Raw genomic sequence first — 13,161 nt, 5'->3', positions numbered from 1 at the left:
CCGTGAAAATGCCTACCTGTTAAAATTTATCTGTAACCTCAAAATCAATACTGAGGGCATTCCCACAGCTAGTGAAGGTTTTCAGGCACCTAACGTGCCCCTTCCCAGCTGAGTTAACAGGCTACTGCTTCAGATTTTACTATAAACAAGTGTCCCCTTCATGTTCTATTTACTGCCACCTTTTTTGCATTCTGTGGTTTTGTTGTTGAAGTAATCTGTTAAATAAGGTGGATCATACATACAAACTCCTAGGGAGAGGGACACACTCTTCCCTCAGAGGCAACGTGTTTTAATTTAGATTCATTTTTAAACGCGGAAAAAGTTTTCATTAATGTATTTTTTAATCTTTTCTTTTCCCTTTGCTTTCAGGCTTGTAAGAAAGTGCCTTCCCATCAAAGGTTTAGATGTACATTTATCTCTATGTTCTTCTAAGTGTTTCACAATCTTCCTGGTTTATATGCTGGGAAGTTGAACATGCGTATGGAATTTTTCCCCTAATGGTTAACTGATTCACCCCCCATAAGATATGTATGTGATCAGTTTCACAACTGAATTAAAGTAGTGATTATCAATCATTAAGTTTTTATAGACATGACATGAGAAATTGGGCTCTCAAATCCTTCCGTGACTCACATAACCCTCTCTGGTGCCAGAATCACACCTTTAATTGTTAAAGGTTTAACCACTAAGCTCTTTTTCCACTGAAACTACAGAAACGGGGCACAGAATGTGTGGGATGGTCTGATGTCCCACATCGTGAGCCTCTGATAATTTATTTTTCGACCATCAAGATTACAGGCTAATCTTGCTAATCAGTATCAAGTTGGGAGGGGGGCCCACTGGGTTTGTAGCTGGATTTTCATTAACAATGAACAGACGAATTTGGGGAGAATTACATCTTCTCAACACTGACTCTTTCCCATCCAGTAATATGAGATGTATGAATGAGATACTTTTTAAAAACCATGCTTTAGAAAATATTTCGTATTATTATTACAGTGCTGGTACATAAATAGACAAATAAGGGAAACAAAACAGAAGTCCCTTTGTCAAGCCCTAATTTGTATCCTGTAATCTGTACATGCTTACTACTTACATATACTTGATTTGTTCCTGTACTTTGTATTTTGCTTCACTGGCTGCATATTTGCCCACTAGCACTGCTTTATTATTACACCCCTATAACACACACTTCCAGTATCTCGCGGCCCAGTCTCTCTTCCACATTACTCTGTCAGTCTTTGACACTCACAAACGGAAGGAGAGGAAAACAAGTCATGTCTTCTATTGACATTTATAATGTATCTAGATTTCCTCAGGAAACAGTGAAAAAAACTTAAAAATAAGCCATGAACCCTTGTTTTGAATCCTTATTCAACTGATGGACTCACTCAGATTTGGATTTCAATGGTCAAATGCAACGGTGGTTCAATACAGGAAAAAAAAAATCACTGTAATACGCCACATTAATAGAATGAAGGAAAGCCACATGATCAACTCAACCAATGCAGGAAAGCATCTGGCAGAGCAAACCTCTCATGAGAGCATTCAACAAGTCCGAGATAAGAGTGAACTTCATCAGCTTGATAAAGGGCGTTTACGGAAAATCCACAGCTACAGTCGTACTCAGTGGTGACGGCCTGAAAGTTTTCCCCAAAGATCAGGAACAAGACCAGGATGCCCCTCTTGCCACTTCTCGACACTGTACTGGAAGCTCTAGCCAGAGCAATTAGGCAAGAAAGAGAAACGTCCAAATTGGAAAGGAGGAAGTAGAACTGTCTCTGCTCACAGATGACATGGTCCCACAGACAGAATATGATCCACAAAAGTGGGATTTCAGCTAATAAACAAATTCAGCAAAGGTTGCAGGATATAAGATCAATACACAAAAGTCAGTTGTATTTCTACACCTAGCAATGAGCAACCCCCCAAAAAATTATTAAAACAATTCCATCTATACTAACATCCAAAAGAATAAAGTACTTAGGAATACATTTAACCAAAGAGGTACAAGACTTGTACAGCAAAAACCGCAAAATAATGCTTTAGGAAATTACGGAAAAACCTAAATAAATAGAAATACATCCCATGTTCATCAATGAGAAGACTTTGTATCAGTAAGATGGCAATACTTCTCAGAGCAGTCTAAGTATTCAATATAATCCCTATAAAAAATCTCAATGGCATTTTTTTTTTACAGAAATGGAAAAGCTGATCCTAACATTCAAATGGAATTTCAAGGGACCCAAGTAACCAAAACAATCTTGAAAAAAAAAACAAAAATGAAGAACTCACATGTCTTGGTTTCAAATTAACCACAAAGCTACAGAAATTAAGTAATTAAGCAGGTACTAGCATAAGGCTAGACATACAGATGAATGGAACAAAACCAAGAGTCCGGAAAGAGACTCCTGTGTCTACAGTCAACGGATTTTTCACAAGGGTGCCAAGACCATTCAATGGGAAAACAACAGTCTCGTCTACAAATGGTGCAGGGACTGGAGAGCCACACGCAGGAGGAGGAAGGTCAACCCCTCTTTCACAGCACATACAAAAATTAAGTCAAAATGGATCAAGGACCTAAAATAAGAGCTAAAATGATGGAACTCTTAGAAGAAAACACAGGGGTATATTCTCATGACACTGGATTTGGCAGTGAGTCTCTTAGATACGACACCAAAAGCAAAAGCAACAACTAAAAACTACATAAGCTGGACTTTACCAAATTTAAAACTTCTGTGCATCAAAGGATATTGCCGAAGAAATATAAAGACAACCTACAGAATGGGAGAAAAGACCTGCAAATCATGTGTCTGATAAAGGTCTGGGATCCAGAATATATACAGAACCCTTACAACTTAACAAAAAAGACAACCCAATTTAGAAATGGACAGAGGACGTCTACAGATACTTCCCCAAGGACAATACAAATGGGCAACAAACACAAGAAAAGAGGCTCATGTCATCGGTCAGGTAAGAAATTCAAATCATACCCGTGTGTCTCACATCTACTAGAACGGTGAAGACTGAAAAAAAAAAACCAGGAACATATTGGTGGGGATACGGCGAAACGGGAACCCTCCTCCATTGCTGGTGGGAATGTAAAGTGATACGGCCACTGTAGGAAACAGCATGGCAGTTCCTCAATAAGGTAAACACACAGTTACCACACGGTCCAGCAGTTATGCTGTTAGGCACACACACAAAAGACCTGAAAACTGGGGTTCAAACAAATACGTGTACAGGAAGATTCACAGCAGCACTGTTTGCAAAAGCTGAAAGGTGAAACAATCCAAATACTCATTAAACAAACAAGCAAGCAAACAAAAAACCCCAAAATGTGACACATCCACACAGTGGAATATTACTTAGCATTAAAAAGGAATGAAGTACTGATACATGCGACAAATTGGATAAATGATGAAAACATGATGATAAGTGAATGAAGACATACACAAAAGGTCATGTATCACATGACTCCATTTATCAGAAATACCCAGAGTAGGTAAATCCCATAGAGGCAGCAAGCAGACTGGTGGGGGCTAGGGACAAGGGAAAGTGGGAAGTGACTGCTGAACGGGTACAGGGTCTTCTCTGGGAGTGACGAGAAGGTTCTACAACTGGACAGTTGATGGGTGCCCATCACTGGGCATGTACTAAATGCCATTGAACTGTACACTTTAAAATGGCTAATTTTATGTTATGTGAATTTCACCTACAAAAAAAATCTCAATACTCATGGTTTCTAAAAACAGCGTATTGCTCCCCCTTGTTAAAAAGCTAAGTTTTACAAAATATGTGTGCTTTCATTTATATAAAATTCTATGAAGAATAAAAGTACAGGAGCAGAAAGTAGATCCATGGTGGCCTGGGGCCAGGGGTCGGGGTACAAAGGGGCATGAGGGAACCTCTGGAGTGACAGACATGTTTCCGTATCTTGACTGTGGTGGTACATCTATCAGAACTTCTCAAACTGTACAAAGTAAGTGTATTTTATTGTGTGTCAATTATACTCAATAAATTTGGTTTTGAAAAATTCAGTCTTGATTACCCTTTACTTGTGTGTGTGTGTAATATTTTGGGGGGGTGGTGTACTTAGGTTTATTTATTTATTTTTAGAGGAGGTACTGGGAATCGAACCCAGAACCTCGTGCACGCTAAGCATGCGCTCTACCACTTGAGATACACCCCCCCCTTAAATACTCTTTAAAGGCCAGAGCTGGCATTCAATGTTCATCTGCTTCCCTGGTATGATTCGAAGGAGTTTATGATTTCTGCTTAGCAAAGCAATGAAGATGTTATACATTCAAAGTGGTCATAAACAAAAGGCGTAACTGCCAAAGAGTCTGAAGACTAAAACAGTGAATAAACACGGCTGCTCACCAATTCCGGAAGCGGGCAAATGGTCCCGGTGTTCATGTACAGCCCTTCGACGACAATGAAACGCCGAGTTACACGAGCCTTGCGTGGATTCTTTAAGAGGGAAAAACCAGACACTTTAAATTTCAGTGACTCCAGAGAGAAAATCTGTTACATGCTCTCAGGCACTTCCACCTTACAAGATTTACTCCCCAGGATAAATGAATAAACAGATAAGACAGATAGACTAAATCAATTTCAAGCTCAAGGTGTGAGATCCTGTCATTCTGAAATGAAAAACAGTGCTTTCTTCTCTCAGACACGTTTTCAATTCACACGGTCGACTAGAAGGCCTCACACACACACAAACTGTTTAGACACCGAATACATTAAAGCACAAAACCCTGTAAGCCCAGGGCGAGTGGGAAGGGACTGCAAGGGGACTTTCTGGGGAGATGGGGGTGCTTTATGTCATGATGGGGCCATGATACCTGGGCTACAAACGTATAACCACTGGTCACAATTGTACGACCAGGATTTATGTATTTCAACGTCTGTAAGTTTTACCTAAAATAAAAAGATCTATAATGACAATCAGCATCGCAGAGACGGAGCAGGGAGTCAGGTGAAGGCTCAGATGATGCAAGAACGGCAGAATACCAAAAACAAAGCTGGGAGAAGGGTTCGGGGGGCTTCACTATACTACTGTGTTGCCTTTGAATGTGCCAGAAACTTTCCTAATAAAAAGTTAAAAAGGCAGACAAACCCTGCTCTCCCTTGTCTACCAAAAAACAGATAAAACCCTTTTCCGTCCTTCCTCCTCACTAGTGGGTCAAGTAAAACTGGACTATGACCTCATCCAGCCATGTCTGAAGGCAGTCGGGTGGAGGGACTTTTCCAAATAACACATGCCTTCCCACACCCCACTGACGTCAAGCCACCAATTAACCCTCCCACTGCTGAATCTGTGGCTGCTTCACGTATGTTGCACTGAAAACATACTGAACCCACAAGCAAAGTCTGCCACCACCTTTCTACTCAAAGGTTTCCTGCCTCTAAGCCTATGTCTAATGAACAGCTAGAAACTCAAATATCAGAGCTGCTCCTGAAGGGGTATTTTAGAACCCACGGTGGGAACACTCAGAAAGGTGTCCGCTGAAGTATGTGGCAGCTTAACGTCACTGAGCATTCTCAGTCATCTTCACTCTGTCGTTGACTCAAACCTGAAGGCCGCGGGTCTGCTGGGGTCACAGACAAGGACACGGGAGGCGTCCTGCCTCTCCCTGCCTTTCAAAAATCAAGTACTTTTCTTATGATTTTTAAAATATTCAGTGAAGGGATGTTGGAAAATGGAAAAGTACAAAAAAGAAGTTAACAAATTAGCTCATCGCACCCACGCTGATCAGTTTCGGCCTTCTTGTACATTACTTTGTTCAAATCAGGATTTTATTGCAATATTTTTAGGACGTGAGTCTTAAAAACACGACACTGTGAGCATTTCCACATTATTTAACATTATTTAAACCATGATTTTAGAGGAGAACTAAAAGCACACCTTGAGGATACACCATGAATTACTGAACTATTCCCAGTGCTGGATTCCGGCTGTTTCCCTCATTCTGCTTTTTTACATCACACTGTGAATATTCCTCGATCTTTGACACTATTTATGATTATTTTCCAAAGACAGCACCCCCAGATATGGGCCCAAGGGTATGGATATTTAAGAATCCTGTCTTAATCACACATCAGTGTGGCACTGATTATTACTACAAAAAAAATTTTCCCTAATTGGACAGGCAGAAACTCCCACCCTAACTTCTCTAACTGTTAGCGACGTCAGACTATTTTTCAGTTGCTCATAGTTACTTTTATTTCTTCTAACTGCTGTTCTTGGGTACTGTCTTTTTTTTTTTCTCCCCCCCAACGACGAATTAATATGGGACAAGAAAATTCTTTAAGAAAAGGAATGAGAAAAACATACAAACCACAACAGTTGGGAAAGTGACAGAAAGAGCTTGATCCAAACCCGGACTAAAGCACAGCATTTTAATTCACTTCCAAAGAAAACATAAGCATCTAAGTAGAATATATTTTAAAATACAGTGTTTATTATTTTTGTGAAAATAAAACTGAAAAAGAATTATTTCTAAAAACCAAAATGTAAAGTGATTTAGAAAAGCCCACTCTGGGCAGGAAAATGTGGTACAAGTTAATTAGTAAAAAGGTAAAAACTATAAAATGGAAATGAATTTTAAGATAATTTGATTTGTTATTCATTAAAAAAAAAAGTTACACGCGTTATAAATCTTATAAAAGACACACAAAACTTGAATAATGTCTTCCAAACCTGTACAGTGCTAACGTGGCAAGATCCCTGCAGCAGGCTGGCTCGCTGGTCACGCTTTCTAAGGCAGTGTTCCTCAGCGTGGCAGCATTCCACCCCTGACCCAGGACAAGGGACATCTTTTGACAATCTATAGAAAGAATTCCTCAACGGAAGGGTCTCAATTTTATGATCTTCCCTATAGATCTTTTTCTAAATTGTGTAACTATAAAATGCTGCCTCCAGCACACCTATCTATAGCACATCTACAGCGGGGGTCTATGCGTGTTCACCACAAGAACGTGACCATTCATGAGGCGCCGCTCCTAGGCGATCATCTAAACAAAGATGACAGAATCCGAAAGGAGTAACGCAAATCATCCGGAAAAGTGGAAATCAACATAAAACTAAGGAATATGATGAGCACTTTTATCAGTTACTCGAGTTATAAACGAGTTGCCCTGGAAAAGTCCACTTGAACGTGGTGTTTGAGACAAAGCCTGTGGTGCCAGGCGCCCAGTGCAGTCCCCACAAGCTGCTTCAGAGCCACGGAGCAGAGCTGCCTTCTCCATCCAACGTGTCGGGGGAAAAGCAATGCGAGTGTTAACAGCGACGCTTTGAACGCGTTCCCCCTGCCACACTCTCCGGTCAGAACACCGAGGAGCAGGCGCTCTGCAGGCGCCTGGGGAGCAGCAGTGTGAATGGGCTGCGAGACGGAAGGACCGCGCCCGGGGCCGCTGTCCCCACAGGGAGCAGCCACCAGCACTCCGGGGTGCAGTGCGGGCAGGGAGAGCGGGCCTCCCTTTGTTCATAAATTCATAAATTAAGATCTGCTGCCACTGTTTCTTCCAGTTAATTGACACATGGTTTACTGTGATATGAATAAACCCATTTTGAATTCACCGGGTGTATCCTGTCCCCACCCCAAGGAGCTCTGGTGTCATTTCTGTAGAGCCAGGAGTACACAGCCCCCTCCCCCGAAACGCGCAGCGTTCCTCTCTCTCTGCCCGATTATCTTCCTCCAAATGTGCCAGCTGTAATGATGGCAACGATGAGGCAATTACTATCAGACGTGGCTCTCTGACCTGAGGTACGTTTAGTAAGCCCCCTTATTTAATATCCAAATGTGATCCACAGGCAAGTTTTCATGACAAATTACCATTTCATTTATAATTTAGCTGGTTAGAAAGTACAAAAGAACCGTATAATTTTCTTCAAAAGAATCATACCTTTTGATCTTCAATCTCCTGTTCTTTCAACAGTCGCTCCAGGTCGTCCATGTCGTTATGCTTAAACAGCTTAATGTCACTGCGCGAGGCCTGTAATCCTTTCTGAATAGCAAAGCAGGCAGCTTTATCTCTGCAAGGAAGAGAGAGCCATCAAATTAGGGTTTAAAGGGCCTTGTCAGCATTCTCAGAAGAGGAGTGCTTGCTTTTGTAAGCTGACCAACAACCACTTGTTAAATTGAACACCGCAAATAAATAAAGCATGTCTGAACCCTAATACGTCATTGTTTACACTTCGCTCTGCAAGTCTTTCCACGTAACCACCACATTGATTCCTGTTCCAAGAAGCACACTCGTGCCACATCTCGACCTCTGAGAAATCACCGTGCATCTCGCCATGGATAGTCTATCAGCCACTCACAGTAATTTTCTCTTCCTGAAAAATAAATGAAACACTGGCGCATCTCACCACCAGTGGCATCTCTGGTTTGGCTGCCACACGACTCTGCCATTACTTTGCCATGAAAAGCAATACTGGATCGCTGAGTCTACACAACCCAGGAGAGAACTCTGAGTATGCGGATTAAACGTCAGGAAGACCTCCTAGACAGGAGCCCAGGCCGCATGCTGGCGCGCACCCGGGTAACCACTGCAGGGCCGCGGGAAGAACGGGCCACAAGTGCCCTGGAAACCCGCAGGGAGAGCCAGCAGCCCGTGCCTGAGCTGCTGTCCCACAGGCTCCCGACAGCGAGGGGGAAGCAGCAGGACGGGGCAGGCGCTGAGGTCACAGCGATTTGGACCCCTCTTTCGAGCTCCGGGCATTCACTTACTGAGCTGGTATTTACTGAGCACTTATAAATGCCAAACTCCACCCTAGGCGACGGGCTGGTACAAACTGCTGAGAGTGCTATAAAAAAAAGGGCGCAGCGAGTCGGGGCAAGACGAGCAAAGAGCAGGGCGTGTGCACGCGCGTGTCGTTTCTAAATCAGGGAGGCCTGAGGAGAAGAGTGATTCTGACAGGACGCAGGGGTTTCTGTGGGCCTGGATCCACAAGGGCACCGAACTCCTCCGGCGGCACAGGTTTGCCCACTGCGCAGCAAGGGGCCTTGATCGGGCCTGAGAGCCTGGGGAAGGCTTTCCTGCAGAGGCAGCGCGGCAGGACGAGCGGGAGTTCAGCAGGAGACGAGAGGAGGAACGATACTGTAGGGACAGGGACTTGGCAAGTGCAAGGGCCCTGAGGTGAGAGGAAACGAGCACCTAAGGCTAGTGAGGCTGCACGGCACGATCACCTAAGGGAAAATGGTAGAAAATGGGCCTGAAAAGGAAGTCTGGAATCCACAAGATCGTAATAAGGACCTGGATCTTTATTTTAGGAACAGTGGAAACTCTTAAATGGAGTAGGACAAAATCAGATTTGCATTTTTAAAATTCTGGCTACGGTGTTACAACGGAAAAGGGGAAACAGAAGTCAATCTGAGACCTAAAATTAAGAGTCATTTAATCGTCCGCTCAAAAGATGACCAAGGCTCGGGCTAAAGGCAGGTGCTTCCTGACAGGTGTCACCAGCTGCCTGGGCTCTGCCAGCCCTCACACCACTCCTCTCCGCCCTTCCCTCCACAGTCCACAGCAACAGCACGCATCCACTGCATGTGGACACAAGTGTGTAGGTTTGCACGTGGGAGGTTAAGGAAGTTCCTCCAACTCATGGCTTCTATGTTCCTAACAAGTCACGATGCAAGATTGGCAGAGACCAGGAGCTGCGGTGAGGGTGCTGCGATGCGGGGCGACTCTGTCAGGCAGTGGGAGTGACAGTGTGGGCTAGTGACCACAGACTCACAGGGGCACCATGCTGTCACAGAGCCGGTGGCTGGCCCCGGCCTGCATACGTTCAGCCTGCTCAGCGTCAAGAGAAAAAACATAAGGAGCAATGATCAAGCACCGACACCTTCAGGCACCTTCCAGAGGAGGTCTCACGCGCTCTGCGGAACTACTTGGCGGGTTAACTATGTATTTCTTTAAAAATGAAAAAAAAAAATCAGTATTTCTTTAGGCAGATGACCTCCATCGAAGGAACTCTCTAGGAGGGCCAATGTTATCTCTAAGGGAATTCTGACGGGAGACGCAGGTGACAGCCACTTACACAAACACAATGTCCCCTCGCTTGGAGTAAGCAGGGACAGCGCTGGCGATCGTGGCAAACCCGTACGAGTATATAATGGCTTCTTCTGTCTTCATAAATTTTGCCAGGCGGTCTTCCAAATCCAAGTGCACATCTATTTCAACAGCGAAAAAAATCACATGGTTAAACCACCTTACAACCCTTGTCCTTCAACTAAAGAAAAAAGAAAAGAACATAAGCAGTTTAGTTATGAACACTGTCACCCGGTGGTCAAACTGTAATTGTTTTTAAGTTATAAGTTATAGAATGTCTATTAAGATACTTCTGGGCCAAAACTATTTCTACACTCCGTGAACTGAACCGGCTACTCATCCATCCGTAAGTATGTGACCAGGACGGCTGACTCTGGGCTCTGCTTCGACAGCACTCTAGCACGGCTTCAGGGCCCAGTGACTCTGCCTGCTTTAACGTCCCTCAAGCAACAATGCTGAAGCTTGACCAATATACGACGTACGTTATTAAGTTATTAATGCCTTTCTGCATTTTAGCAGAAATGAGCAAACCAGGCATTAAGACAACTGTCAACCAGCTTAAAAAAAAAAAAGAAGAAAGAAGAAAGAAAAGGAGTTAATTTAAAAAGAACCCCACGTATACTCTGCATCAAAACACAGAGACTTTTTCAGCTGCGGTGCTCCCTCCTGTAACAGTCTGTGCCAGTGCACTCAGCTTGTGGCACCTGCCGTCACTCCGCAGGACTGAGCCTCTGTCTGAACTGTTTTTTACGTGTACTGGTGAATTTAAAGTATAGTACAAAGAGAAATACGGTCCTTTTATGGAAGCAGCTTAAGAAGAATGTTGATGTAATTATGGGGATAAATTGTAATTATTAAACTGGTATTTTTTTTTTCTCTCTTAAATCATGGTTCCTCATAGCCCTGCACCTTCCCAGGCTAAGCAAAGAGTCTTCACACCCTGGGAAGGAGGGAGGATGTCTGACTAAACACAGAGGACCCTCGACTGTGAACCGAAAGCTGGGGTAGGAACCCACTGTTGAATGAGGGATGAGAAGACACAGAGGGTCCAAACTAAACCCCAATTTGATGGCAAGAGACGCATAGTGAGGAATAAAATTTACCAGCGACATCCAAAAAATAAAATAAACTGAAGCCCTCTTCACTGTGTAGACTTCTTAAAGGATGATACAAAATTGTGGAAATGAGCTAATTATCCCAGTCCAATCAAGGAACGAGAAAAAGCTGGGCGTGCTTCTTCCTATTTTTAAGTTAAAATGTATCAACAGTCCATTGACAAAAACCACATGAAATGCCATTTGATTTCCACTACAAGCACACACAGTCATTTTTACAGAACTGACACCGTCATTATATCAACATTAAATGGACACAGGATGCTGCAGGAACAACGTTTAGGAGAATGCCTCCCAGGTGACCACAATGGCACTAGAGGGGCACTTAGCTCTTTAAGCATCAAACCTGTGACATCAACACTGCCAAGTCTGAGGACTTGGTCTTGCTCCCGCCTGCCTGCCCTTCCACGAGAGGCGCTGCCGGGGAGAGGCTTCAGATCTGGCAGGAACGAGGAAAGCAGTGGCACATCAGAGAAGCAGCCACCTTTCACGCGGCTGCGTGCGCGTGCCTTGGGCGTGTCATCTTCTCCCTTCTCGTCGATGCCCTCCGGGCACCCTCCCTGCACACAGGTCCCCACTGCCCTGCTGCCTCTCGCTTCTGAGCAGACGTGAGGGGATGGTCCCCGTGGGAGGCTTCAAACTGTACCGCTGCCTCTAAAGTGGGTCTCACCTACTCCAAATCTCCACCATTCAGCTAGCAGACGGACAGCCCAAGTCACAGAGAACCGCTTTCATTCAGTATCTCCATTTCAAAAAGAAAAACATGCTTTGTATACAGACGAACTGCTTTTGCCAACTACAAAAAGGGATTTAAGTCATTCTGCACACTTAGCGCTAAAAGACTCTTTTCACTGACCAGCAACAGAACAGCCAAACAGTCTTGGCTTTGCTTCAGGGCTTCGGAGTCAGTCAGCTGGCTGGGAATCTTGTCAGGCGTATTCTCAGTGCGTGTGTTCATGACCATTTTCACGTCATTGTCATGAAGTCATAAGAAGAATCTCTCTACAGTAAATCAACGACTTACTGGTTCTCGCCTAGTCCAGAAGTTAAAAAAAAAGACTGGCCTTTCCTCCTCCTGTCTAAAGGCACTGGGTTTTGGCTGACATCAGCCTTGAAAAGCAGGCTTTATGGCAGGTAAACACGGTTAGCTGCGTAACTTCTTTTGATACATGACAGCCACCCTGCAATGAAGAACCCCTCAACCCAAGGGCGGGGGAGGCAGCAGAGAAACGCTGCCAGGGCGTGTTCTTTGACTTTGGACGTCTGTCTTCTGTGTGTATGATCCATTTCAACAGTTGGTGCCATAGATCTGCATGGAGTGCAAACCAGATGCTACATTCTCTAATTCACTGCTACGAGCACACATGGTAAACAAGAGGTCGCGGAGGGAGGTGACCAGAAAAGCCTGTGTCTTCCCAGCACTCACTACACTTTCTGGCACCTGCTCCCTCACCAGAACATAACAGATGGGAGGCAGGGCCCGTGCACAACGCCCCACACCAAGCCCAGGGCCTGGCCAAGGTGGTCATCACAGGGGGTTCAGATCTGGGATCCCTCATTGCCAGGTGTGAACCCCGGACAGGCCTGTGACGGCTGCGCCTCTCAGGTCCTTCCTCTGTCAAATGGTAAACGGCACCAGCCTCAAAGGACTGTTGGGAGAACCGCAAGAGTTAATGCTTATTAAACACTCAGAACAGTGCCTGGCATGGAAAAAGCCATACGCTGTGTGTTTGTTCAGTTAAATCAATATTTGTAGAATAGAAGAAAAAGCATTCTTTCAGAAGGAAGAAACAGTAATACTATCTCCTAATTAAGTAATCCAAACCCTGCATATTTAAGGACTATCTTACACTAAAGTCACTTGTTCAGTTTCCTATTTGTCAGAACAATAGGAGCTATTATGGCCTTCTAGGTCGCTTTCCACAGGCCAGACCATAAAACAGCCAACTTTAGAGAAGTCTAAAACAACCAACCGTATTTTCTT

General features: G+C 44.1%; 1 protein-coding gene across 1 annotated transcript in view; it reads right to left on the bottom strand.

Moving 5' to 3' along the window:
* Positions 1-13,161, bottom strand: part of SPTLC1 (serine palmitoyltransferase long chain base subunit 1) — a 46,639-nt gene that overhangs the window by 15,027 nt on the left and 18,451 nt on the right. The window contains exons 6-8 of the mRNA XM_032471096.1: positions 10,052-10,184; positions 7,915-8,044; positions 4,384-4,473 (exon numbers count right to left, since the gene is read on the bottom strand). Of these exons, the coding sequence (XP_032326987.1) occupies positions 4,384-4,473; positions 7,915-8,044; positions 10,052-10,184 (353 nt within the window). The remainder of the gene's footprint in view (positions 1-4,383; positions 4,474-7,914; positions 8,045-10,051; positions 10,185-13,161) is intronic.

The sequence above is a fragment of the Camelus ferus genome, chromosome 31 (genome assembly GCF_009834535.1).
Source record: "Camelus ferus isolate YT-003-E chromosome 31, BCGSAC_Cfer_1.0, whole genome shotgun sequence".
Lineage (NCBI taxonomy): Eukaryota > Metazoa > Chordata > Mammalia > Artiodactyla > Camelidae > Camelus > Camelus ferus.
The sequence above is the reverse complement of the archived record's forward strand: the minus strand, read 5'-3'. Positions and strand labels throughout refer to the sequence as shown.